Below are 25853 nucleotides of genomic sequence, written 5' to 3' on the forward strand. Positions count from 1 at the left end.
CTGCATGGTTTTGATTGTCGCAAGATGCAATGTGCTCAATAATCGAAAACGCAGCCCCACATACAAAAAGTAGGGCTCGATATCGTCATCCGGGGAATCCTTGTTCTCTCCAGGTTTCGCCGGCATATATTGTGGAGAGCGGGCAAGGATGGGAAGGCATGCATTAGCTTCGGACAAACCACCGAATAAGCGGTTGCGTTACTTATTACAACACCATGGCCTCCAAACCCGCCCATCTTGGCATGGAGTAATCGAGCCACGAGACATGGCCCCATTTCGTGCAATGGATTACACAAGACCTCTTAGTTGGCACTCGGACTCCTTCCGCGTGCAGCCGTTGGTTCAACGTGAACCCACTACGCGAGTATATAGGAATCCGTCAGACGCTGGCGTTTGATGACCTCAAATGAACATACCGTCGATAGACGGGGAAATCAGTCTATGATCGGAGATTTAACTCATGCTTTTTGCATTCCTCGCGTGCCAAGCTTCCCACGCAGGGGAGAGCTTGGTGTGCGGGAGGCGCTCGGATTATCCGCATCCTTCCACGTTCCTGCTCGCTGCTTGAATCTTCACCAAGGCTCCAACATGATGGCCCGCCCCGCTTTCCATGGCACTCGGCACATGATACAAATTGTTAAGCCGGTGTTCTGCCGCAAAGCGAGCAGTTGTAAGCGCCGCACTATGCTCTGGACAGATGTGTGGTTTAATGAAGACGGAATCGAAGCAGGCTTTCTTGAGCGGCGTAACCAGGGCTGCTTGAACTGCGGATCTCTATATCCCCGCAGAAGTTCGTAGAATACATATTCTCATTCTTAGGAACTGATCACGATTGACCTTCAGTGCCACGCCTCTCTTTGAGATGCGGGACTTATACCCCTCCTCTTGTTCTGGTATAATCTCGAAACAATCATGGGATGCTCACTCCATGTCCCACCTCTCATCAAAACGCCCAGACCGCCCAGACCCTGCGTTGGACATATTCTCGACTTCTCCCATGATATCAGAAATGGTTTCGTGCGGCTTGAACTTCCCACTCGAGGTAATCCCGGGACCCGGCCCCACTGCCCTAATGACGTCCGGCTCCTGCTTGGGTTCACTAAGAGACAGGACTGAGGAGTTCGATGAACGAGAACTCCGGCTCTTTAGTACTGATCGAATGCTCCGGCTGATACTGGAACCAAGCTTGGACCCGCGGACTTTGTTGAAGAAGTGCGGGAATGTGGAGACGCAGGCGACGATTATACCGACATTCAGTTCCACGATCCTAGATGGTATACGTCAGTCCAGGGTCTCTCCTCATGAACTAAATATCTCAGAACAAGGGGGAGCTCACGCATAGAGACACAGCGAAGCAGAAGTCCACGACGCGTCCCCAGCACGGTACAGCTGGACATTCCTGATGAGGCGAGCTAGACTTGCAGCGGAAGCGCTACGATGAGATCGTTCATTAGCCAGGATTCGTCTTTTCCCAGTAAAGACAAAAATGACTCACCCCAAGCCACTAGCAAAGGTTATGACCAGCCCAACTTTTTTCCGCGTGCTGACCTGCAATCTAAGCACACGGGGAATCGGCAAGATAACCAGATAGAAGTCCGTCACGACATTGAGACTCGACTGCCATAGGTTGACAGCTGTGTGTACGAAGCTGCAGAATGGAGTGACGACCGCATGAAAGCTAACGCAGACGGCGGGGGTCACGAACGACATGATGATGAACATCCCGTAAAGCGCTCCGGTCACAATAATACCACCCCATATAAAGAATCGCAATCGGCTATAGGGGAAGATTCGCCTGTAGAGGAGCAGGATTGAGAGTTTGGCGAAGCACGCTGTCCACGGGTAGGTTGTCGCTACGGATAACAACTACATACAGCGATCTCACGTTAGCGGTTTGGTGCATTCCTTCGGATACGGTGGTTGTGGCTTACGCGAACGTTGGACTCGTCGAGCCATATCGCCACGGGTATATCCCACATGTGCCGGCCCCAATGCAGAACGTCAATCCCTGTTATCCGACATCAGTTTTCAAAGCCGAAAATTCCTAGGATTGCAGAAACCTACACCTCAGAATAATACTCATGTTGGCGAGCGAGCCCACCTGCCGTTGCAGCATTGCAGCGTTATTCAGTGTTCCGAGGAAGCCGGGCAGGAAAGAAAGCCACCTACCATTGCAAGTATGCACATCGCTGTATAACATTTAGGTCAGCCAAGGATCCCGACAATCCCAGCGTCTTGGAGACCGGAAAGAATGGGGAAATTCAGGCGCCACTTACAGTCATCCCACCCCCAGCTCTTCTGAATCCGAGTTCGCGTATACACGCGGACCGCCACCGCACAGAGCATCAAAAGCACAAAGACCACCTCCATCGCGATAACTGTCGGAGCGAGAGTTGGTGGGTTCACGAAGTTGGGTTCGACCCCTAGAGGGGGAATTTGAGCTGGATAATTCCAGATATCGATTCCCTCCAGCTCTTTCGCGAGTTCGTCTTCGGCAGACATTGTAAGATTCGAGTTACGTATAGGTTAGAGGTCGCTCGGATGGTGCAGGAGCCCTATGAAGATTGTTGCAGGTCGTCAGGTAAGATAATCAGAAGTTCATTTGTTGCTTTCTAGGACTACATCTCAGAAACCAGGCTACCTATGCTAAGTTATATAACATAGACATCATACTCTCCGACTACCTACAAACTTACAGAAGCCTATAAATATTCTATTTTTAGCACTCACAATTTCCTGAATTGAATCGCTATTGATACTCTCTCCCGGACCCGCAGAACTCTTATTGAGGCTCCCTTCCGGAATACATCCCTTTGTTCGCTATCAATAGCCGATCCTCTCCCTGTGGCGCACGGCGCAGCAGAAGCTGCAAGCGTCCCGCAGATCTCAGTTTTCCTCTTTGTTCCTGGCCCTGGTCCTGGCCCCGGCTCGATGAGGGTTACCTGCACTGGCATGGGTATCTGGTTATATCCCCTACGGCCCGCGCGTACCACCTCCAATAAGGTTCTGAGGCATAAAGCGGGTGGGGTCTGGATTGATTAATGAGCCGAGATATTCTTCAGCCTCTGTGTGCCCGGGCCAGGTACTGACAAAGAACATTCATCATCGAGCTGTGGTGTGTCTGCTGCCTTGCCCTGCGGATGGCCAGTGTCCAGCCGTACAGGTTGGTCCCAAAAATAGACAAGGTCTGTCAAGCCGCCGCTTTTCTCAATGCGCTGTTGAATGGGCATATGCGTAAATCCCCGTCATGGGACGCTGATTGCAGAGAGGGAGGCTCAGGATATCAGGGCAGTGACACTACGGGATTACCCAGTCGCTCGCAGCACGACAACGCATCGGAGCCAGAATTGGATCTTCTACTCTCTACACTTGATTCTATGTACATCCTATAATAGCATACGGAAGTGTTGGTGGGACCACAAGGCTCGTCAACCTACTTGACGCCACCCCAGCCGACAGCTTTCAAGCCTCAACGGTCTATTTCTGTGCTCAATAACAATACGTCATTGGAGCTGAAAACGACGCTTGTCCGGGTCAACCTGACCAGCATCTTATTAGTTGCATTTAACTGTTCTCTTGAATCCTTACATCCTAGATCTTGGTCACTGTCGACGCGATGAGGGTGCATCGACGGAATAAGCACCGACTGTCGTCGCTAGCTGGAGCAATGAAACAAGATTTCAAGAGATTTACCTGTTGACGATGAGTTTTATTATGCAAGGTCACTATAGTGCGGCTTTAGGCTCCGCGTGGGGTTGGCAGCAAACGGCCGAGATACGTACCTAGGGTTAGGTAATGGTATCTGTCACCCACGCGACACAACCAAGGACTAAGCTCGGCCAAGCACCACCAAGGTATTATCGGAATTCCGACGTGCATTGCGGATTACCATCTGCGGGCGTTTGCGCGGTAATGTCGGGACGATCACCGCACGGCCAAGATGTTCTGCAGCGTCCGGGGTCCTCAACGGGAGGACCCTGATAATGTCGCGACGATGTAGATCGCCTTACATGTCTATAAAGGCTGCCTGGTCGTTCAGATAATTGTCGCCAGCAGAATCAAGGGAAATCAAGTATGGGAGGCAAGGGTATCGCAGCTGCAGCGTTGCTGCTCAGCCAGGCGTCCGCATTGATCGGCAAGCCGCAGGACCAGGGCATCGTTCGTGTCACGACATCCGAGCATGTCCATCCGGGTGAATTAGCCAACGTTCATCTCGATTGGCATGGTGTTTCACCGTGCACCATCAAAGCTCTCCATGGCTCTTGTCAAGATCTCAATTCCACGACACCGCAAACCATCGGCGACTTCCGTATTCGCGGACACCCTCCGCAACACCTCGCTTGGGCGGTTCCCGACGATGCCATGTCCAACAATTGCATCTATGTGTCTGGACCCTCACACCAGATTCTCGGCAAAAGTGACCCCGTACACCTCACGCACAAACCCAAGAAACGCTCCGTCGCGGACCTTGACAATCCTCTTTTGAAAGACTTTGACGCGCTTGGAACCTGGTTTGACGGAGTCGCCGCCATCAAACAAAAGACCAAAACCCACGGTGGTGTTGCGTCAAGCCACTCACCTAAGGAGAAAAAGATTGCAATTGTGGGCGCTGGTATATCCGGTCTCGCAACTGGTCTGATGCTCGACAGCGTCGGTCTCCACAACTGGGAGATCATCGAAGCAAGCGATCGCGTGGGAGGCCGCTTCCGCACAAAGTATATGGCCGACACCGACGAGTGGGCTGAGATGGGACCCATGAGACTGCCTTACTCGGTTACATACAAAGACGATAACGAGACGCTACGGTATACCGACCACGAATTGACGTTCCAGATGGCGGAGACACTTAACGATATGAACAAGAATGACTCTCGCTGGAAGATTGATTTCATCCCTTGGATTCAGCATCATCCGAATGAATTGATTGCGCAGGGGACTCATCGGCATCCGGATGGGCGTATTCCTACTCGTGCTGAAATAGAAGCAGATCCTAGTCTCAATGAGCCGTCTGATATGTTGACAGCCGAGTACAACAACACAGAGGCTGACATGGACCGCATCCTGAAGAATGAGGACACCCTCAAGTCCTTGCAGCGCAATGTCTGGCTCGCCCATAAAACAGCCATGGACGAAGGACTCGATGACTGGAGCGAGCAAGCTATGATGCGCCATGTTTTCAAAGCTAGCGAGAATGTGACTGACGAGATCTGGACAAACTCTGACTACGACGTGTTCTGGGACGAGCTGCACCACAATTCCAACCTCGGGCTTGACGGGACAAAGGGTGCCCTCGGTGAGACGAACTGGCTATGCATAGACGGCGGCTTCAATCGCCTCTCTGATGCATTCCTCCCCCACGTCCGCGATAGACTCACAATGAATCGACAAATCCGCAAACTCGAGCCCATCACCAGCTCCAACGGTACATTAACTAAGACCAGACTATCCTGGTACCCCTCCGTCAAAAACCGCACCTACGAATCCGCCGACTACGACTACACAATCATGGCCGTTCCCTTCACAATGACCCGCTTCATGGATCTCCCCTCCTTCTCCTCCGTACTCTCGCGCGCAATAAGCGAAGCCGGCCTACACTTCAAATCCGCCTGCAAAGTCGCCCTCCTCTTCTCCGAACGATTCTGGGAAAAGGGCCCCCGTCCAATCTTCGGCGGCTACTCCAAGCCCCCCTCCGACCCCATCGGCGCCCTCTACCATCCGGTCTACGGCCTCAACGAGTCCCGCCCCGGCCTGATAATGCACTACCGCGGCGGCGACTGGAGCGATCGCTTCGTCTCTTTTTCTGACGAAGAACACGTCCAGACGGTTCTGGACTCCATCGTCTCGCTTCACGGCGAGGAAGTCCGTGATTTGTACACGGGCGATTATGAGCGGCTTTGCTGGTTGCAGGATGAACATACGGCTACTGCTTGGTGTAGGCCTGATGTTGAGCAGCATAAGCTTTATATTCCGTCTTATCATGTTACAGAGCACAATACGATTTTCATTGGTGAGCATACGGCGCCGACGCATGCTTGGGTTAGTTCGTCTTTGCAGTCTGCTGTTCGGGGGACTGTGCAGCTTTTGTTGGAGTTGGGGTTGGTGGATGAGGCAAAGGAGGTTAATCGGCGGTGGATGGGGAGGTGGATTAAGCTGTAGGTAATTGGGCTTGATGTGCTAGAGCGCCGGTACATAAATATAGAGGAACGCGATGTAGATAGTTTTCGTTACTTAAAATTTGACCGTCTCTAGCCCTACCTAATACCAAACCCACGAAACCCAACCAAGCTACCGGATTCTCATACAGCTACAAGTCTACCAACATATTACGACATTTATTCACTATTGGCGACATAGTAAAAGGTCTCGGCATTCGTCGTTGTCCGCTTAGATAATCCCCTGTAGATGATAGAAGACTTGACTTGATCGACCAACGAGCAAACTCTGCAAAAGGAGTCAGATAAATAAATAAGCATACGTACATCCAGCTCCGTCAAAAAGCTTCTACTCTCCACACATTCCAGGCTGAGCGACGTGAATGGAGGCTCACAGATAATGACATCTACTCAAGACGCTCGGCGCCTGCCGGCTCCACTGTATGTAATCTATCCGAAGCTTGATTCGAGAGTTAGATCAGGGGGTTCTCAAGAGACGCAGAAATAGATATACATATAGGATTTATACTATGTAGTTTTTGTTATCTCATATGGGTCTCTCTGGAGCTAGGGGCTGAAGAGAATCTTCTAGTGTAGTTTTTGTCCGTATACGGTCTAGAGACTCACTGCGGGAGTAGCTATATGTACCCCAACCCCCGGAAGGAATTGAGCACAGCAGATCAATTGTTCTTCCGAATTTCTCCTCTCTTGTTACTCCCGCGATCGCAATGATGGTAGGGGCTCGCTTGATTCTTCTATCGCTTCTCGCTAGCTTAACGGCAGCTTCGTTCTCCGGTACAGGGAACTGCACCACGAACAAGCGCAAAGCATGGTATTGGCATTAAACCTATCAGGTTACTTCAGCTTTGCGAGACCATGCTTACTAAAACGTACCAGGCACAAGATGACTGAGGTCGAAAAGAGCGCCTTCATCGACGCTGAACTCTGCTTAATGTCGTCCCCGACCAAATTGAACATCGAAGGTGCCCTGAATCGCTGGGATGAACTTGTTTATGTTCATATTGCCCAGTCAAACTTTATTCATTCTGTGGTGAGACATTTGCTTGCTTCTGTAACCCGGTGTCCAATCTAAAGTTCATTTTCTGTTGGCTTAGGGCGCTTTCCTCCCATGGCACCGGATGTTCATGCGTGCGCACGAGTATATCCTGCAGACGGAGTGTAATTATACCGGTGGTCATCCGTACGTCTCCCTCCCGTGTACATTTCGTCATATTCAACTAAACCTAGAACGGCAGATACTGGCACGAGTCTCTTGACGTGGATGCCCTAAACGCCTCGTCCGTCTTTGACCCGGACACCGGTTTCGGCGGCGAGGGGGGTGACTGTGTCAATGATGGACCATTTAAGCATTTGCGGCTTCACATAAACCAAACAAGTACGCAGGATGACTCCTGCCTGCACCGCTCGTTAGATCCCGAGTCCTTCTTACTAGCGGGCGACGAGTATGTAAACGCCTGCATGGAAACGGATAACTACGAAGATGCGTGGAACTGCTTTATTGAGAACCCGCATGTTGCTGGCCACTTCGGTGTAGGTGGTACAATGCGCGATGTTGTCGCTAGCCCTGGCGGTATGCCCCCTGCATCCCTTCCTCCAACACCCTTGATTGAATTGACAAGGGCATAGACCCCCTCTTCTTCCTCCACCACACAAATCTCGACCGCCTCTGGTGGGAATGGCAATCCGCAAACCTGTCATCACGCCTCTACGCCATAAGCGGCACAAATATCCCTGACCAGACATACCTGGATGAGAACGACTTTGAGTTCCCGTCTGCCGCGCTGAGGGATTATGATGGGGACGCTGGGAATGTTACCACGTTGAACCATGTTCTTTGGATGGGTGGTGTTGTGCCGAATGCGACTGTTGGCGAGGTTATGGATTTGCATGGGGAGAGGAATTGTGCGGAGTATGTTTATTGATGGTGTAACTAGGTGGTTCTCCTTGACTGTCTGAGGATGGGGTGCGGAGGAGGTAGGAGTGTTTCGTGTTTATGATGATAGACTATCTAATATGAGCATATAGAGTATAGATAAGACTTGGTGCGGCGAATGACAGATATCAGCCTGGATATTGTCAATTGTTTCTTCATCACTAGGTAATTAAAAACACCAAGATAATGATGTAGAGTTGGAGATAAATCTTGGAACCCGCAACCGAGAGGACCTTGGGTCAGCCCTGCCGATCATAATGCCATGAGGTTACCCCCACGTTGCGGAATATATCTTGCTAATGAGGAAGTGGTCTTCCCGTCCCGAGCCCTACCATTGGCACCTCAAGTAATGATCGCAGTAAATTGGGGCGTTCAATGTAATCGGCAGAGCGGGAGGAGTTGTATGACGAACGTCGTGGGGAACAGAGCAACGATATAGGATGTCCGAGGTGCGTTTTCAGAAGCAGAGGCAGAGTCAATTTAAACCCCTCCAGTCCTGAAAAAGTTCTGTTCTTGTGGGATTTTACTATCGCGCTACTGACGACACCAGTGCTTAAGGTCCCCTCGTTAGTTCTTGGCCTCGCTGGGATCGGCAAAGGTTGATAGTGAAAGTAGATAATATAAAGCCGTCGTTGAACTGAGTTCGATAGATTTTCTCTAGTAGTTGGATACGGGCGGATTCTGGGTGTCCTTCTTGAGCACTTAGCTGGACCTTCAATATGCTGTTCAACAACCCTATACATCAGCCATTGACGCCCTGTGCATTCTTGTTACTCATTTTTGCAACTAACTCTCTTGCAAGAATCACGCAAAATGGCAGGCTGGCTGTAGTAGATGGCATTAACTACTATGTCGGCGAAGTGCCTGTGTCGACGCTTTCGCCCATACCAGCCCTTATGTCAAGCTCGGAAACCGATTCTGAGAGCCCTGATATCATTCCGATCACTGTCGTCCAGTCGAAAGCGCAGCTTTTCAGATCTGAGAATTTGGAAAAGGCTATCTCGAACTTTACCCGCGACGATGATGTTTTTCAGAAGGGCTTTCTGCAAGGTAGATGGTTTCCTATTGATTACGAGAAGCGAGGAAGCTTACATATCCCAGCTATCTACATCGGCACCGGCAGTGGTCTTCTGGGCCTCAATCAGACAAATACAGCCAAAAGCTACCATGACAGCTTCTTGATAGTTTCGCCAACATATCATAGCCAAGAGGGCATCCTGACAGCCAACCTTACCGAGCAAATACCACAAGGACCCTACTTCATGTCCACGGCAACAGGCTCCCTCTATCAGGCTTTCCGTCTCTACGCTGATCATCAGTTGGCATTTACCCAGCCAGCTCTTAGCGATAGAGAGGGAGGGTTTATGCCACTTCCAGCTGTAACAGAGGTACATCCCTTCCGCGAGCCCTAATCACTGCCATTTATGGCTAAGAAAACTCTAGGGCGCAATGACTCAATCAGTCGCCGTCCCTTCTCGCTTATACTACACCCCAACACCCGCGAAGCCCCTCGCAGGCGTGAGACCTCCTCGCTCCAATTCATTGCTTATTCCCAGCTAATCGAATGACAGCTCCGCCTCGGTATAAAAGACATCTTCCACCTCCGCGGCCTCCGCACAAGCGGCGGAAACCGCGCATACCACGACTTCTACGCTCCGCAGAACAAAACCGGGTCTGCGGTGCAGCGCCTCATCGACGCTGGTGCGGTTATAGTCGGGAAAATGGGCACAGTGCAGTTTGCAAACGGGGATAATCCGACGGCGGACTGGGTTGATTTTCATTGTCCTTTTAATCCGAGGGTACGCTTTCCCGTTTACCTTTTTCCGAAGTTGAACTGTTTGAGGTAGGGTAGGGTTGCTAATTAGGCTTTCCACAGGGCGACGGCTACCAATCCCCCGGCGGGTCTCCATCCGGTCCAGCGGCCGGAATCGCATCGTATGACTGGCTTGATATTGCTGTTGGAAGCGATACAGGCGGATCGATGCGTGATCCAGCGAGTAAAAATGGTGTGTTTGGCAATAGGCCGAGTTGGGGGGCTGTTGGGACCGATGGGGTTTTGCCGCTTTGTGATGCTTTGGATTCGGTGGGTGTTTTTGCACGGGATGCGAGGGTTTGGAGAGATGTTTTGCGTGCGTGGTATAATCTTTCTAGCAATCCTCTTTTTGGGGTTGGGAACGGGAGTGGGAATGGGAATGGGGCTACGGTTAGGATGAGGGGGTATGAGTTGTATCCGAAGCGGTTGTACTACTCGAGTGATTCGTTTCCGGATGAGTCGACTGAGGCGGGAAAGATCCTCGAGGACGTTGTTCAGAAAATTGAAGATTTCCTCGGTGTCAAGAGGGAAGTCGTTAGTACGTTTTCCCGATGGGAGGAGTCTCATCCGCCTGGTGCACCGAGTATATCACTGAATTGTTGAATACAGTGCGCATCCCCTTCCTTCTTCCAGCATCTATCTAGCGAAGGCTATACTAACATACTTTCTCAGACCTACGCAGTCCTAACATCGGTCTACCAATACAAACACCTCGCCGTCCCCTTCATGAACGCCTACTCCAGTTCTCACTCCGGCCGCAACCCATTCATAAACCCCGGCCCTCTAGTCCGGTGGGAATGGGGGCAGACACAGTTATCCAAAAACTCAAACGTCTACACCGAAGCCCTGACCAACAAAACAACATTCCAAAACTGGTGGAATTTTGCCTCCCCCTCAAGCGGCGGATACGGCACCCCTCATAACACAACCTGCTCAGAAGGAATCTACATATACCCCTACAGCACCGGCAAAACAGCCTATCGCAATACATACCCTAATGCACCGACGACACCACCAATGGGATTCAAAGATGGCCGGATCGCGACGTTGGCGGGGACTCCTGATTTCGTTGTTCCTGTTGGCGAGGTGTCTTATCTTTCGGCTGTTACGGGGGAGCAGGAGTATATGCCTGTTACGTTGAGTTTTGGGGCGGCGGTGGGGTGTGATCATATGCTTGCGGATTTGGTTAGGGCTGTGCGGACGGGGAGCAGGTTGTATGGTTGATCTTATTCAGTATACAGGAAGATAGACGGGACGGATAGATAGATAGATGGATATATAGATGGATGGATCAATAACCGATCATGTCGGATCCATAACCATGTAATTGAACCCCTATCATCATTTGCGGCCGTCTGCAGCTCAGGGTAAAGCTGGTTAGGAAACATTCAGCGCAGGCTCGACAACACCCCTACACTCGCCAAACCCGATCTTCCGACCTGTAGCTCTATTGACGGCCCACCCTTCCATAATGACCTCATCACCGTCTTCTAGCCAGACAATCCCGGAGCTACTCAGAGACGCCATCTTGTTCTGCGGTAGAGTCCGCTCAAGAAGGCATGCTATGCCAGCATTCTCACCATCGTTTTTGATCCGCTGTGGATTGTGTTAGTGTTTGAGTCAGAGGTAAGGTCTGCCTTGGACTGATAAAGGAGTGAACGTACGTTGCTTGTCACAGTCCCAGTGCCGAATATATCACCCGTACTTAGACCCTCTCCCGCACTAGCAAGATGAATCAGTTGTTGGTAGGGAGTCCAGTAGAGCTCTTTCAAGTTCGTCTCTGTCACGAGGTGCGATGTTCCGTTTCCTGCGTGGCCAGTTCAGCGTGATATTCTTCCGGTTTGTTCTACCCTCCACTTGATAATGACTTACGGACGACCTTCGCAGTAAGTTCAACATCCCACGTCTCCTCCCCCCTCTCGCCCCTCCAACTCAAATGTGGCAGTGCCTCAGGACTCTGCACCTTCCCCTCCGGCCTCTCAACCATACTCCCCCCAAGGGCCTCAGCAGTAACAATCCACCCCGACACGCTCGTCCCAGCGCCCTTCCCATGAAACGGCCCCAACGGAACCATCTCAAACCCCTGGATATCCCTCGCGCTCCAATCATTAAGTATCACAAAACCGAATATATACTCTTTTGCCTCATCCATACTCAATACCTCGCCTGGCTCAAGATCCTTAGAGATAAAGATCCCGACTTCGAGCTCGAAGTCGAAGCGCTTGGATGATTGGTATGCGTGCGAAGGTGTCATGTGTGTTGAGGGCGTAGGCGGCACTGCGAATACACCATTTGGTCTGCGCACTGGTGTACCGCTGACGCGGAGGGAGGATGTTCGGCCGTTGTAGGCGGAGGGGATAATGAACCAGTTTTTGGGGGTGGGGGAGGACATTATTTTTCCGCACTGAATATATTATATTTCAATTAGCTCTCTTGTTTCTCGTTGTATGCCGGCAGGATTGGTTGGGTGGAGAGAAGTTGGTCGTACATTCTCCGTATGCTCGAGCGAGCAATAAAAGTCCGTGAAGTTTTTCGTGTCCATGGGGTAATGATTTTTCACGTTCTTCAGTGGAATGGCGTATTTATTCTTGGTGGTTTCGTCAAGGAGTGTTTGTTGGAGGATACGTCGCACTTCACGCTGGGACTGTTTCGGGAGGGAGGCGAAGGTGTTGAGGGTTGGCTGCGTATAGATATATTGTCAGTTCAATTCCCAATATATATGACAGGGTTTATTAGAGGATGTACCTGCGAGAAAATGTCCTTCTCGAACCCAGTGACATCCTTGAAGAGTCCATCGGTTTCCAGCGCAGCAAGATCGATCGCATTGTCGTCTAACGCCGTCGCGCAGCGCGGGATAAGGTTATCCTTCGTGGAAATAACCCCGTAGGGGAGATTGTCGGTTGTAAAGCCGGAGGAGGACATCTTGGTTCGCTACAATTGCCAGAAGGTACAAAGGAAGATAGGTAGGTAGTTGAAGCGACGACGATGACGATGACGATGACGATATTCAGCCCTTATCAAAGATAAGTACACCTAAGACGCAACTAGGTAATTAGCATCGAGCTATAAGAGCACCTATCTAGGCACGGGTCGGGCATCGCTGCGTCATGCGTCATCTTATACCTGCAGCTGTTACTAAGTAACTCCGAGGCAGGAATACTCCGACAGACTTACGGCGATTTTCGATGTCCGAACTTGCACTATGCAAGCTCCGGTGCAGGTTACCGACTGTACGTACCTGTTTGTATCTTTGGGTCAGGGGCAGGGCTATTGTTACTATGAGGGATTTGAGGGACCAGTGTTGGCAGGCGGGGTAGGTAGCAGCAGCCTGGTACGACAGCAAACAAACCTATATAGAAACACATACCCTCTCCTACGGAGTCCGAATTTGAAAACCACCATGAATTAAAAAGCCATATTGATTTTTATGTCGTAATTCGTGCTGAATCGAATCTAGACGATACCTTCTGTCTATCGGCTAGCGATATGGATACGGATATGCGCCGCTCATCGCCCTTGAGACTCGCCGACCAGCGTGGAATGTCGCTGGCGAGATACCATGATGCTCTGTCTTCGCGACCGCTGGGTCGGGATGCCTAATTCCTGGGCGGGGGCGCGTCTATCCCGGTCGGTTTTACAGGCGCTGAAGTGCCTTCTCCTGTCTAACCAGTATCACTTCCCTAGTCGCGTCTAGTTCTCGAGAGTGATCTTGACCTTCTTCTCCGGGGGAGGGATTACGTGGTCTTCGGATGCACCCTTGAGGGTAGGAAGCTCGCCGACGGCCTCCTTGATGATTTCGAGTGACTTGGCGATTTCATCCTCGGTGATGACGAGTGGGGGAGCGAGGCGGATGATGTTTTGGTGGGTTGGTTTAGCCTGTAGGGTTAGTCAAATGCCTGCCGGGGAAAGAGTGTGGTACTTACCAAAAGACCCTTCTCCTTCATCAGCATGCAGAGATCCCACGCAGAGTGTCCGTTGGTCTTGGACTCGTCGATAACAATTGCGTTGAGGAGACCCTTTCCACGAACGGTTTGGATGATGGGGTTGTTGATGGCCTTGAGTCCGTCGCGGAAGATGTGACCCAGCTTCTCAGCACGCTCAACCATGTTCTCCTCCTGGACAATCTCCAAAGCACGCATTGCGACAGCGCAGGCGAGAGGGTTGCCTCCGTAGGTTGATCCGTGGGTGCCGGGCTCGATGGTGAGCATCACCTCCTTGCTACCGAGCACAGCAGACACAGGGTACATACCGCCGGAGATCGCCTTGCCCAAGAGAACCATATCAGGCTTGATGCCGCTCCACTCGTGGCAGAGAAGCTTTCCTGTGCGCGCGATACCGGTCTGGATCTCGTCGCAGATCAGGAGGACATTGTGCTTGTCGCAAAGCTCTCTGGCGAGCTGAAGGTAGTCATCGTCGGGAACGACAATTCCGGCCTCACCCTGAATTGGCTCGACAAGAAAAGCAGCGAGGTTGTTTCCGCCCTTCTCGAACGCCTCGCGCAGGGCATCCTTATCGTTGTATGTGAGGGGCTTATCGGTTCCGGGAATGTGGCAGCCGATGTTGGGGACGTACGGGCCATAATTCTCTCGGGACTCGGGGTCAGAAGACAGTGAGATGGCGGCCATCTAAAGAAGTTAATCATTGTCGCATTCTTCCGCAGGCGAATACTTACAGTCCGGCCGTGAAAGTTGTTCTCCGCACTGATGATGATCGCCTCGTTCTCGGGGATGCCCTTGACCTTGTAACCCCACTTGCGGGCGATCTTGAGCCCGGTCTCGACCGCCTCCGCACCAGTGTTCATCGGCAGCACCATGTCGAACCCAAAGTACTTGGTCACCATCTCCGCGAACTTGGGGAAGACATCGTTGTAGAATGCGCGCGAGCTGAGCGTCAGACGCGAGGCCTGGTCGACGAGCGCCGCGATGAGCTTGGGGTGGCAGTGGCCTTGGTTGACGGCGGAGTATGCGGAGAGGAAGTCGAGATAATGACGGCCTTCGGGGTCCCAGACGGAGGTACCCTCAGCGCGAGCAAAGACGACAGGCAGGGGGTGGTAATTATGGGCAGCGAACTCCTTCTCGGCGTGGATGGCCTCTGTGGTGGAGGAAGCGTGGTATGCGGCGTTGGCCGTGGTACCGTTGGTGCCGTTGGAGGTCATGATGTAGGAAGGTGAGGATGAATGGGGGATGAAAGGGGTTGAACGGAGGACAGAGTAAGATGCAGGATAGAATAGAAAGAATTGAAGACAGAAAAGCAGAGACTGTGGGAGAAAACTTATAAAGAGCGTGGTATACCGCTAAGTGCAGGTGTACCCGTTGCGTTCCCTTAAGTGCAGGTCGACCCGTCGATGACGCAGTGGAGCCTCTTCCAGGTCCACTGACAGTTCGCCCATTGACAACTTCGCTTTCCGTCGGTCTTCCCCTTTCCAACCAACAAAATCCGGGGTAACCAGCCATGGCCCCTCGCTCCAGACGTTCGAAACCGCCTGCCACTACTTCTTCTTTGTCCTCTTCTGATCCTGCGCTGGCGCCGTCATCGTCTTCCTCCTCCCCGCCTTCACGCCTGAGGCCACTTTCCGCCAAAGCGCCCGCCGACGCGTCTACCAACATCCTCCTCTCCCTCATCGGCTTTCGTCTCCTCAACGCCCTCACCGTCCGTACCTTTTTCCAGCCCGATGAATTCTTCCAATCCCTCGAGCCCGCCTGGAATATTGCGTTTGGCGAGGACCAGGGACCGTGGATCACTTGGGTTAGTTGGAGCATCTCCCTCGAGCCCGGTCGCGTCTGCGGGGTACGATTTTAATCACTGTATCTGCAGGAATGGGAACACCAGCTGAGATCCTCCCTTCATCCTCTTATATTCGCCGCTGTATACTCCGTCACCGATGTCGTCGCACGAATTCTCGCCTTTACCCCCGCATCGCGCGCCGACCTCCTTATCGCTGCCCCCGGGATAACGCAGGCTGTTATCGCTGCCGTCGGTGACTACTACACGTGGAAGCTTGCTCGATATACTTACGGGAATCGGATTTATGAACACTGGGTAACGGTATATATACTCTGAAGACTATGACGACATAGGCTGATGGATGCAGCTTGCGTTGACCGTGGTCAGTCCCTGGCATTGGTTCTGTTCCACCAGGACGCTGTCCAACTGTCTTGAAACTACAATCACAGTTGTTGCTCTGTACCTCTGGCCATGGGATTGGTCGTCGGTCTCTCGCGCAGGGTCTGTTCGAACCAATACCCTCAAAGCTAGCCTACCGAAGTACGTTCTCTGCCAACTGTAACAAACTTATTCTGACTGAACAGCCTACGCAACTGCCTTCTCCTAGCCGCTTTCGCTTGCGTTCTCCGCCCGACCAACGTCATCATCTGGATAGTCTTGGCTAGTTTTGCCTTGCATAAGAGTACCTGGGCAGAAAGACAAGTACTTGCTCGAGAGGCTCTACTTTGTGGGTAAGTGTTAAAGTGCTTGCGCCTTTCACAAGCTGACTTTGTAGCCTCTCCGTCCTGGGCGTGTCAGCGGTTGTTGACCGTTTCTTCTACGGCTTTTGGACTTTTCCCGCGCTGAGGTTCCTGTATTTCAACGTCTTCCAGTCGTTGGCCGTTTTCTACGGAAGGAATGATTGGAGCTACTACGCCTCTCAGGGATATCCCCTTCTCCTCACCACCGCCCTGCCATTCGCTCTGGTGGGTCTCTACCGGAACCTGAGGTATCCGACCGCTGCGAATGAGAAAGCCTCAATCTTAGTACAGCTTTCCCGCGTTTCTCTGATTATGCCCGCCATGCTTTCGGTGATCACTCACAAAGAAGTTCGCTTCATCTACCCCCTGCTACCGGCATTGCATATTCTCAGCGCGTCGCCCTTGGTTCAGTTTTTCCTTCCCGCGTTAGCATCTACGGAACGTCGGTATATTCCGCGGAGGTTGACACTTATCTTCTTGCTTCTGGTCAACTTTGTGATTGCAACCTATACTACTGTCTTTCACGCATCTGGAGTCATCTCCGTCCTATCCTACTTACGCGAACAACATGAGATCCACGGAAACACACCGCAGCAAAACCAAGGCACCGCATTGACGTACGGCGGAATCACAGCCGGCTTCCTCATGCCCTGCCATAGTACACCGTGGCGCTCACACCTTGTAGAGCCAACAATACACGCTTGGGCACTCGGATGCGAGCCACCGGTCGGCCTAACTGAAGAAGAGAAATCGACTTACCTCGACGAAGCAGACCAATTCTACGACAACCCCAACCAATTCCTTACCAACAACATGGTCGGCGGCCTCCGCCACATCCCCCGGCGCCCCTCCTACCTAACCCCCCCAAACTCCCCGCGCCCACCAACCCAGAAATCCCCTCCCCACGAATGGCCCGACTACCTCGTCTTCTTCGCGCAGCTCGAATCAACACTCAAATCCGCCGTCCGAAGTTCCACCTACGGTGAATGTCGCCGTATCTACAATACAGCCTGGCACGATGACTGGCGCCGGAGGGGAGACGTCGTGGTTTGGTGCCTTGATCTGTCGGAGCAGCAGGCCTGGCGCCATGAGAAGCAAAGACGTGCACTTGCAGAACGGGAGCGGCAATTCGATCGCATTATTCAGGGGTTCGCGAGTGATTCTACCCCATCTTCCAAGACGTCATGGACTCCCTGGTCCCAGTGGACGTCTCCTTTCTCATCGAGTCAACCTTCCTCGTCGTGGTCTTGGCCTTGGGAGAGGAGGAAGAAGCGCACTGTGTTTGGGTTTGAGGTGCCGGCTTTCCCGGAGTGGGAATCTAGTTGGCTTGGTGGGAAGAAGAAGAGGGGTGGGTGGTTGAAGAATTTTGGGTTGTGATTTGCTTGATTCAACTTAATGTTGTTTTTTTGGCGAGATGGTTATGTTCTTCGGTATTTGGTTGCATTAATATATATCTTTTCATATGAGCCCTCGTTGACTTTTAAGTTGATGGAGACTGGAGTCCCCTGTTGTTAGGACAGTTCTAACGGCAATCAACCCCAATTCTCTCGAATTGAAGGCTAATTACTCTGGTGAGATTCTAGATTGAAAAACATAAATGCTCAACATGACTCTTCGTTTGACAATCTTGTGGTAATGAAATAACTAACTCAGAGTAATCAACAAGAGCTACAGAATATTCAATCACAATGGCCAGCATCATGGTAAGGACAGTAGACAAGCAATCACAGACAAAAAAGAAGAACCCATCTCTCGGGACTAGAATCAGGGTGTCTGCCTCTCATAAACCCAGAACCTGAATCCCGGTTCGGGGATAATATTCCAGTCTCTTTCCTCCTCGTCGCCATCAACAGTATTGGAGTATAGATCTTCATTCCCTCTCTTCAAAACACCCGGTAATTTCCAGGCCATCTCCTCATTCTTCAACCACAAACGCACAAGGTATCTCTTGTTCACGGTACTATCGGCGAATGCTTCTCTTGCATGGAGAAGGGAGAGATTATTCACGAAGAGAATATCGCCTTTCAACATAGGCAGGGAGACACAGTGCTTCCGAGAAAGAGATTGTATGGCGTTGAGGGCTTTGATTTGTATGGGGGTTAAAGATGGAAGACCCGCTTGGCGCTTGACGTCGGGCGACTCGACCAGGGCGTCTGGTAGCACACTGGAGATGAGATTACCATCGCGGTGGAAGAATAAGGGGCGTGTTTCGGTTGAGCTAATGCGACGGCGTCTGCCCAGAGATGGTTAGAAGGATAGATATTAGGGTTGGGATGGTATGTTAGGACGACTTGCAGGTCTAGAGGCCAATTCGGTTTTAGCAGGACCGCTGCCAGCTCGGGCTTTGTAGTCCGGAGTTCTTCATAAATCTTTGAGGCAGAGGCAAGCAAATGGTTACCCCCCGCCTCTGCACAGCTCCGGCTCTGTAGGGCTATGATGTCGCAGTAGATGTCGTTGTGGAATGTCTAGGAGTTACATCTCAGATTAGTGGATGGCATGTCGAAGGAGCGCATGAGTCGGAATGAAGAAGCAGGAGACCAAGACATACCGAAGCTCTGTTAGAGTACTTCAACGGGCGATTTTCCTGGGGCGTAGCCATGGCGTCCGGATTACAGACATGTCCTAGCAGCGGAACGAAGAAATCATCAGCAATCGCTCAACTCACAACCATAGATTTCGGTGAAATGGATGCCTGGAGGCCCACCAAACATCTTCCCATCATCAGTCTGCTTGCCCAGAACACCCCCAACATAGCACGAAATCCCAAGGAAGATAACGGTATTCTCCTCGATGGTATATCTATCGGGTTCGAGGCCGCGAAGCACAAAGAGCCCCCTGCCTTCATGAAGCTCGATGGCGAAGTCTCGGAGGGCCTCTCCCAACGTCGGTAGAGGGAAGGTACGAGGAGTGACTTGGTCGATTCCGAAGCCGGCGGCTAGATGAAGTTAGGGCTATTCAAGGGGTGTTCCGATAGTACGGCATGGCGGTACCAATAAAGTAGGCTATTGCTTCATTGACTTCAGCGGTCTCGATGTCTGATAGAGTGTACGTGTAGGCGCTTTCATCGGCAAAGTCGGCAGCAGTCCATGAGGCCGGCGAGGATTTGACGGCGGCGCTTTTGTTGCTCAGGCAGGGTTGCTCAGAGAGCAAGAGCCTCTCATCAAGAAACGGGGCCATGGCGAGAAGTGTTGCAAAGGAATCGATGTTGTTTCGCTAATTTAGAGCACAATCCACAAGAAACAAAACGATATGAAATCCGCCATCTCAACACGAGGAAGTCGACAAACCCCCCCAATTTCTACCTCGAGGTCCATTTTGAGCCTCATCTTCTCGTGCACTATACACCAAGTGTATCAACCTCCACCGAGCCAAGTATCGGTGTGATAGCTAGCAAAATCACCAGCATCGATCGCCCGTCGGAATCCTTACACGTGTTTCCATTTGGGGCCGTTTGCATATCCCATCTGCAGCCCACAAGTCAGACGCTTCTAGCGGGATTCTGCTAGTCGTTCCATCGCCCAATGGCCTTTTTCTCTAGCTCGCTCGGTTGCACCTGACTCGTGAGTTTCCTGCTGTCGGAAATTATGCATATGAGTTGTGCTACGGTGTGTTTGCATTTGCGTCATGATCCCGGCGTTGTTTCAGGCTTAATAAGAGTCTGTATAAGCGGGCTCAGCTGTCATTTGATGGTAGGCCACCTCACTAGCTCGGGGATTGTCCTATCACTGCTCGAATATCACGGGATGAGCATACGAAGCAGCACCAGGTTTACCGTCAGACACCTTGGCATCAAAAGCAATGCCGACTCTCGTGTACAATTGCAACGAGCAGGCCGAATATCCGCAGGAATGAGAATCGTCAGTCATTTGCTCCTCGCCAAACTGATAGAGGATGACATACCAACCACCATCCAGTTCCTCGTCTCACACCGACAGTTGCAGCGGCTATGGTGTTGTTGAACCAATGTGAATCAACCGAGGACAAGGCTGTCTAACACATTGATGCATCCAACAGGGGCATATCATGCGTTTCCCTGCTCTAACTACCAATCGGATGGATGGACAATATCTCGTTTAGTTGGTGCCTGCAATCAGTTGGGCTGGTACTCATGCATTTGACCTTCTGACCTCGATTCAGTATTTTGTGGTTAGGCTAGACGATGGTCATTCAATCGACCAACCAAGTGCAGAACTGGCGTCGACTGGAAAATTGCATGGAAGCGGGTTTCCAGGTAAGGTAAGAAGCACGAAACTTCGAGAATTAGAGGGACCAAGTTGATATTCATTCTATTGACCAGGCATATTAGGAGGTGGCTTTAACTGAGGAAAACTTTTTGTGTTGCTGGAAGAAATCGTAATTGACACCAGTCGTCGGACACTTCAGGCGGCTATAGAGCCGTGCAACCCGCTGGAAGAGACGGTAGACGCAACCAGTAAGAGCAAGAAGATACCTGTAAGGCTATTTATTCTTCTTGCACGAATAGGCGTGCAATCCAGAGCAACGGCGTGACTTCATTGTTGTTCAAACTCATTTTGCTCAAAGCAACTAATTCATCGTCTGAAGCCATCCTCGTTAGATCCAAGTTTAGAGAATTTTGGGCGAGAGACTCACGGCGTTGATCAACAATCCGGCTCACTTGTCTGACAAAGGCTAAACCCTCATCGTCGAGCTTGGCTCGCTTCTGCATCTCTTCTGACCATTGCAGCCCAAATGGTACCATTCCTCTGGCAAGACAGCGAAAAACATAGATCAGGTTCTTTGCCGACTGCTGCCATTCCTCTATCATAACTGCCTTGACTTGGCTTGCGGTGGCGAATATGTTTGCATTCTAGAACAAGTCAGTAGGGCAGCCGACATAGCAACAAAAGTCGCGACTTACAACGCCCTGGTACTTCTTCACAAAGCTCATCTGCTTGTCAAACACCATCTCCAGACTTACGAGCAAGACAAAACTTGTCAGGAAGATTTCAAACCAACTCTCCTTTAGTTCATCTGCCTTGCCCTTAGATACAAGTCGGCCGAGTCTAGAGAGAATTGGTTTGAGGTTCTGGTGCATGTATTCAATGTACAGATAGTCAATCTGATAGTCCATTGCGATTGGAATGAGTCGTTGGTTATGCTGCTTGAATCTTTTATCATCGACAGGCGCAATATCGAGTGTCTCGTTGCCAACTATAGTCGGTTGGATTTCTGATATATAACCAGCAGCGAGGATCTTGAGTGCAGGCTCGACCATGGATTGACCTTCTGATGGATTCTTAGGTAGTTTCCGTGCATATCTCCTAGCTTCCTTGAGAGGGAGGAGGATGAGGTCGTCGGTGTGGTCAGTGTCCATGGCTCTTTCCGCAATGCTCTGACTGTCATCAAGGTACTGACTCATTGCCATGCCCATCTTGTCCTTGTCGGCCTTGACACATGCGTAAGGAGGAAAATCAATAGTCATTTTCCTTCCGTCTGGCGCTTCATACGTCCCAGACAGACAATCGTTTTGTCCTGGAACAAACAGCCGACAACGAACCTGTAGGAGCGGGATGTCGTAACCAGAAACGAGGTCCTGCCACGGATGTTGGATAAAAATGCGTTTCATCTCCTGATTCTCTGATGAACACTTATATTCCGGAAACTTGGATCGACTCTGTTCGGTTCTCGAGTTCCCAGCTCGAAATGGCATCAACTCCTGGATTGAAACTCGCACACATGGTTCTTTGTAAATGTGTTGTGTCTGTACAATCTTGCATTTATTGCAAGGGTCTCCTCTGTCGCACTGTACGTTACGAATCAGCATGAATTTGACATACGAGCAAACCCTTCATACCTCGGTCCGGTAGCTCCTGCACCTCAAACAGGCGCCTTGTTCTCGCATCCTCTTGACACTTTCCCGCTTTCCAGGTTCAAGCCTTTTTCGTTTCCGGTGATTAGCCTCCGGATTCTGGCCAGTAGGGGTTATCCTTTGGTCGAAGATTCCTGATGGAGTAAAAGGACCGGGCCTGTGGTCGGACAGTGAAACAGGTGATGGGAGGGTATAATCAGGCGCAGTTTGACCGGCGTCTGGGTAGAGGTATGATTCAGAAGGAGCGTAATCGGTTTGTGGACTCAAATATTCAGGCAAACTTGGATCGGTGGTGCGGACCGCAAAGGCATCCTGAGGGATATATTGATCTATTTAGGCCGTGTCAGAATTAAGTCCAGCCTTGCCACAGTCAGACGAGTGAAGCTGAATACCTGGGATAGCCTGGTCGTGGTGTGTTGATCGCTGGTAGGCATCGGCCGTCAAGGCTGGAGGCGAGGTGCCCGAGGAACCAATCAACTCCTGCTGATGTCTAGCAGCTTGAACGCCCAAACCTATGTCGTCGTAGTCTTCTGTCCAGTCCAGGCCGGAAGGGCAACGAGGAATAGATTCGTGAGTCTGTAAAGCTGGCATCATACTAGCAAGGGTGCTTTATTAAGGTAGGGGTTGAAGGAGGACTGAGTACGGGCAGGTCGTACGATTGAGATTCTGGGTTACATTTAGTACTCGGACAAGAGCTACACCGCAGGACGAAAAGAAGAGAAACGCCTTGTCCTGTTTACAGGTCATGACGCCTGAGGAGGCCAGGGATCCTGGGGCAGGAGCGACGGAGATATGCACAAGTGCTGGTAATAGAAGGAGATAGAAACAGACCTTTCGAACCGGTCAGGGAAGGACCATCAAGTGACTCACCAGGTTAAAGTGAGGCTGTGAATGTTCAGCAAAACGTTCATAAACCCAGACCACCCAGACCACCCAGACCGCCATACGGACAAGATGAGGCGAACTTTGGGATTCCCCCGAAGTGCTGCGCAAGGTTGATTCTTATATTCATCGCTGATGACATGCGGATTCTCCTCCGCACCTGCTCCATACTTTGCCCGCAGGGAACCCTCCGCCACCACCTCTGAGTCCCTTTGCATCGCCTCCTTAGCGGCCGGCTTCCGTCTGAGGACGGTGGCCACTTCGGGATTGTGCTACTCAAGGGGAGTTCGCGTTCGAAAGATTACCACGTGGACTAATATCAAGGCACCCTTGCATTTTTCTAACGTGAAATTTAGGGTTTTCTTCACAATCCACGGCATATTGTCTTGGTCTGCACCGACAAATATGACACCAAAGAATCAACCAGAACGGCACCAGCTACTTCGCCAGACAATAAGTGCACACTGCGCATTGTTGAAGAAACCATTATGAGCCTGGGCTCTTAAGCTTACGCCGAGACAGGGCGCAGAGGGCAGGCAGCTTTATACCGAGACAGGTAAGGCTCACTCAGACACGAGCCTGGCTGCCACCAATACATGGCTGTGCTAGGCTGATACCTGGATATCCCTGCTGGGCCTGATCCAGGCCTTCAAATCCAGCGGTCAAAGCAGATATTGGATGTGGCTGAAGCAGAAAGTCATGTGCGCGTCAAACTACCAAGCCTACTAGGCGATTCCAGTGGCTGATTTACTGCAAGGCACCTTAGTGATCCTCAGCAGGGAAATAATTGCAGTCTATCGGGCTAACTATGGTAGAGGCTACGGCAGCTCGCTCGTTTCATGCGGAATGGCGCTTGCCTGTATTTGCAGGATTGATGTAGGGTGCTAGCAAAGCGCATGGAGACCTCTTTGTTCACCTATTTGAGGGTCCGGTTTCGGAACCACGCATGATCAAGGCGATAAAGAACTCCCAGAAAGCCATTGTTTTGCCCGTCTTGAGCATTTCTGAGTCAAACCCCAAACCGCAGCTTGCTTCATCACTTGCATCCTAGTCAATCCCCACTGTGGTATTTTGCCCACCTCGCTGCATTTGATTTGGCCTTGCTAATTCTCGCTTTGCTGTCGCGTTCCTGTTGGATGCTTCACGTCAACTTGGCTTGCAACGCCTCAGGGTGATCTACACATCAACCGGCCAAACGACGATGATCCTGTCAATCGACCTATCCACAACCGGCCAAGGAGTTGTATCTGTCATCTACACCGGTCCACAATATATATGATCACGGAAGATTCCCCCACCAGCTGGCTCGATCGTAGATGATGGTCCTAGTATCCACATATCACTTTTCCCAGTTCAAACAAAAGACTACATCTCGAGATGTCTGAGGACCCTTACAAGCTCTTCAAGAGCCAAGCCTCTGGTTACGATGTTCCCCCTCAGACTTCATCACCAACCTACGATCAGAGCGCATTCAACCAGTCGAACGAGTTGTACCAACCCTTCGAATCTTCAGAAGACTTCCAGAATCCGGTCGGCTTCATGGGCAGTGCCCCTCTAGCGCAGCTCAACCCCGCCTTGGGAGGATGTTCTGCTGCCTATGGTGGTTATGGCAACGGCAACAACAATCCTGGTGCGAATTATGGACATCCAGGGCTCACCGACACTACTCTTCAACCAACGCGCAACATGCAAGACTACTCGGCAGGCTTGACACACGCGCCTGTCCCTGCAGGCGAATTCGCGTTCGCAGATCCATCCCAGAATTTCATGCAATATACAGGCCGCGGTGCAGCTGGACTTGGCTCAGGAACTGCTTCGCAGGCTCCGTTTGACTATGATTGGTCAGACTACACGGCGCCAAATGCTGAATATTTGTGAGTATTTCAACCCGTTTATTTATTGTCGCTACCAAATATGAATCTAACGTACCTAGCCCACCTCCCCAGCCAAGCGCCACCAAGCCCCGCTTCTACTGCAAATTCCCCGGCTGCACCACGAGTTGTGGAAGGAAGCCAGAGCTGGACCGCCACGTTATGTCCCTTCATCACAACCCGCGAAATTTCCCTTGCCCCAACTGCAACAGGGTGTTCAATAGGAATGACAATCTCACCGCACATCTCTCGAGCGTTCATGGCTCGAATGGAAGGCAGCCGCCTCGCTGAGGCGATCCTCTGCGTGCCCCGATTGCCCTCCTTGCCCTCCTCGCCGTCCTCCGGGATGGGCGAAATGCCGGGTGAAAAGCCATACTGAGAAGATCAAAAGAGTGGCACAGAACCCTTACAACGCCTCACCAGATCTGCATTTCGGGTATCAATCTTTATCTTACATTGTCACATTGTCATCTTGGATCTGGCTGGGCCTTTAACGACAGACATGAAGGTCAACAGCACCGCCACTTGTATATTTCGGATTTTTCTCGGTTATATTATCATATTTCCTGTTTTCATTTTTCTTTATTTATTTCTGGGCTCAAAGTATTAGCGTAGCGAAATAGATCATAGCAAGGACTTTTTTTTTTCTCCAAGAGCACTTCCAACTACCTGGTCACCGTTACTTCCATCCATGTTTCAACTTCCAAGACACATGTTCGTCAGCAGCGGGGATATTCCCTGTTCCTTCAAGATTTACCTCGGTACATCAGCGATCTCACCTTTGCGTTCTTATACGAGGCGCAATCGATCTATATCTTAGTTCATCTCTAACCACCAACAATGTTCCATCAATGCGAGAAAGAACACTGGGCCTCGCCTGATTTACT

The 25853-nt window shown here is 51.2% G+C and overlaps 10 protein-coding genes across 10 annotated transcripts; 5 read left to right on the forward strand and 5 right to left on the reverse strand.

The window, feature by feature from the left end:
- Positions 1-446: 446 nt before the first annotated feature.
- On the reverse strand, positions 447-2614 carry BDV14DRAFT_162550 (uncharacterized protein). Its single transcript, XM_073766903.1, has 7 exons — positions 2277-2614; positions 2170-2189; positions 2065-2101; positions 1932-2008; positions 1496-1866; positions 1337-1432; positions 447-1267 (listed from the first exon to the last, which is right to left on the reverse strand). Exons 1-7 carry the CDS (start codon positions 2500-2502, stop codon positions 922-924), a joined length of 1173 nt encoding a protein of 390 aa, XP_073634019.1. The 5' UTR covers positions 2503-2614; the 3' UTR covers positions 447-921.
- Positions 2615-4074: 1460 nt separating this feature from the next.
- On the forward strand, positions 4075-6156 carry BDV14DRAFT_206693 (flavin monoamine oxidase family protein; the record flags this gene model as incomplete). The annotated part of the gene is made up of 1 exon (XM_073774956.1): positions 4075-6156. The coding sequence occupies one exon, from the start codon at positions 4075-4077 to the stop codon at positions 6154-6156; it is 2082 nt and encodes a 693-aa protein (XP_073634020.1).
- A 900-nt stretch (positions 6157-7056) lies between these two features.
- Positions 7057-8191, forward strand: BDV14DRAFT_206695 (tyrosinase family protein; the record flags this gene model as incomplete). Its single annotated transcript, XM_073774957.1, has 4 exons — positions 7057-7203; positions 7268-7353; positions 7409-7743; positions 7800-8191. 4 exons carry the CDS (start codon positions 7057-7059, stop codon positions 8093-8095), a joined length of 864 nt encoding a protein of 287 aa, XP_073634021.1. The 3' UTR covers positions 8096-8191.
- A 634-nt stretch (positions 8192-8825) lies between these two features.
- BDV14DRAFT_206698 (glutamyl-tRNA(Gln) amidotransferase, subunit A) lies at positions 8826-11528 on the forward strand (the record flags this gene model as incomplete). Its single annotated transcript, XM_073774958.1, has 7 exons — positions 8826-9156; positions 9262-9494; positions 9550-9624; positions 9678-9905; positions 9983-10273; positions 10331-10502; positions 10569-11528. 7 exons carry the CDS (start codon positions 8826-8828, stop codon positions 11141-11143), a joined length of 1905 nt encoding a protein of 634 aa, XP_073634022.1. The 3' UTR covers positions 11144-11528.
- BDV14DRAFT_186644 (uncharacterized protein) lies at positions 11297-12841 on the reverse strand (the record flags this gene model as incomplete). The annotated part of the gene is made up of 5 exons (XM_073770848.1): positions 11297-11515; positions 11584-11726; positions 11792-12323; positions 12408-12599; positions 12665-12841. The coding sequence occupies 5 exons, from the start codon at positions 12839-12841 to the stop codon at positions 11297-11299; spliced, it is 1263 nt and encodes a 420-aa protein (XP_073634023.1).
- Positions 12842-13327: 486 nt separating this feature from the next.
- On the reverse strand, positions 13328-15204 carry car2 (ornithine-oxo-acid transaminase). The gene is made up of 3 exons (XM_073777179.1): positions 14592-15204; positions 13843-14544; positions 13328-13795 (listed from the first exon to the last, which is right to left on the reverse strand). Exons 1-3 carry the CDS (start codon positions 15072-15074, stop codon positions 13610-13612), a joined length of 1371 nt encoding a protein of 456 aa, XP_073634024.1. The 5' UTR covers positions 15075-15204; the 3' UTR covers positions 13328-13609.
- A 107-nt stretch (positions 15205-15311) lies between these two features.
- Positions 15312-17954, forward strand: gpi10 (putative glycosylphosphatidylinositol-alpha 1,2 mannosyltransferase). The gene is made up of 5 exons (XM_073766904.1): positions 15312-15664; positions 15734-15964; positions 16011-16183; positions 16228-16374; positions 16419-17954. The coding sequence occupies exons 1-5, from the start codon at positions 15371-15373 to the stop codon at positions 17758-17760; spliced, it is 2187 nt and encodes a 728-aa protein (XP_073634025.1). The 5' UTR covers positions 15312-15370; the 3' UTR covers positions 17761-17954.
- Positions 17955-18147: 193 nt separating this feature from the next.
- Positions 18148-19697, reverse strand: BDV14DRAFT_194843 (uncharacterized protein; the record flags this gene model as incomplete). The annotated part of the gene is made up of 4 exons (XM_073772032.1): positions 18148-18616; positions 19093-19318; positions 19374-19596; positions 19671-19697. 4 exons carry the CDS (start codon positions 19695-19697, stop codon positions 18148-18150), a joined length of 945 nt encoding a protein of 314 aa, XP_073634026.1.
- Positions 19698-20845: 1148 nt separating this feature from the next.
- BDV14DRAFT_194844 (uncharacterized protein) lies at positions 20846-22804 on the reverse strand (the record flags this gene model as incomplete). The annotated part of the gene is made up of 4 exons (XM_073772033.1): positions 20846-21211; positions 21263-22147; positions 22199-22542; positions 22606-22804. 4 exons carry the CDS (start codon positions 22802-22804, stop codon positions 20846-20848), a joined length of 1794 nt encoding a protein of 597 aa, XP_073634027.1.
- Positions 22805-24472: 1668 nt separating this feature from the next.
- BDV14DRAFT_194845 (uncharacterized protein) lies at positions 24473-24973 on the forward strand (the record flags this gene model as incomplete). The annotated part of the gene is made up of 1 exon (XM_073772034.1): positions 24473-24973. The coding sequence occupies one exon, from the start codon at positions 24473-24475 to the stop codon at positions 24971-24973; it is 501 nt and encodes a 166-aa protein (XP_073634028.1).
- Between the last annotated feature and the right edge of the window lie 880 nt (positions 24974-25853).

The sequence above is a fragment of the Aspergillus stella-maris genome (genome assembly GCF_047715825.1).
Source record: "Aspergillus stella-maris strain CBS 113639 unplaced genomic scaffold BDV14scaffold_1, whole genome shotgun sequence".
In the NCBI taxonomy this organism is placed as follows: domain Eukaryota; kingdom Fungi; phylum Ascomycota; class Eurotiomycetes; order Eurotiales; family Aspergillaceae; genus Aspergillus; species Aspergillus stella-maris.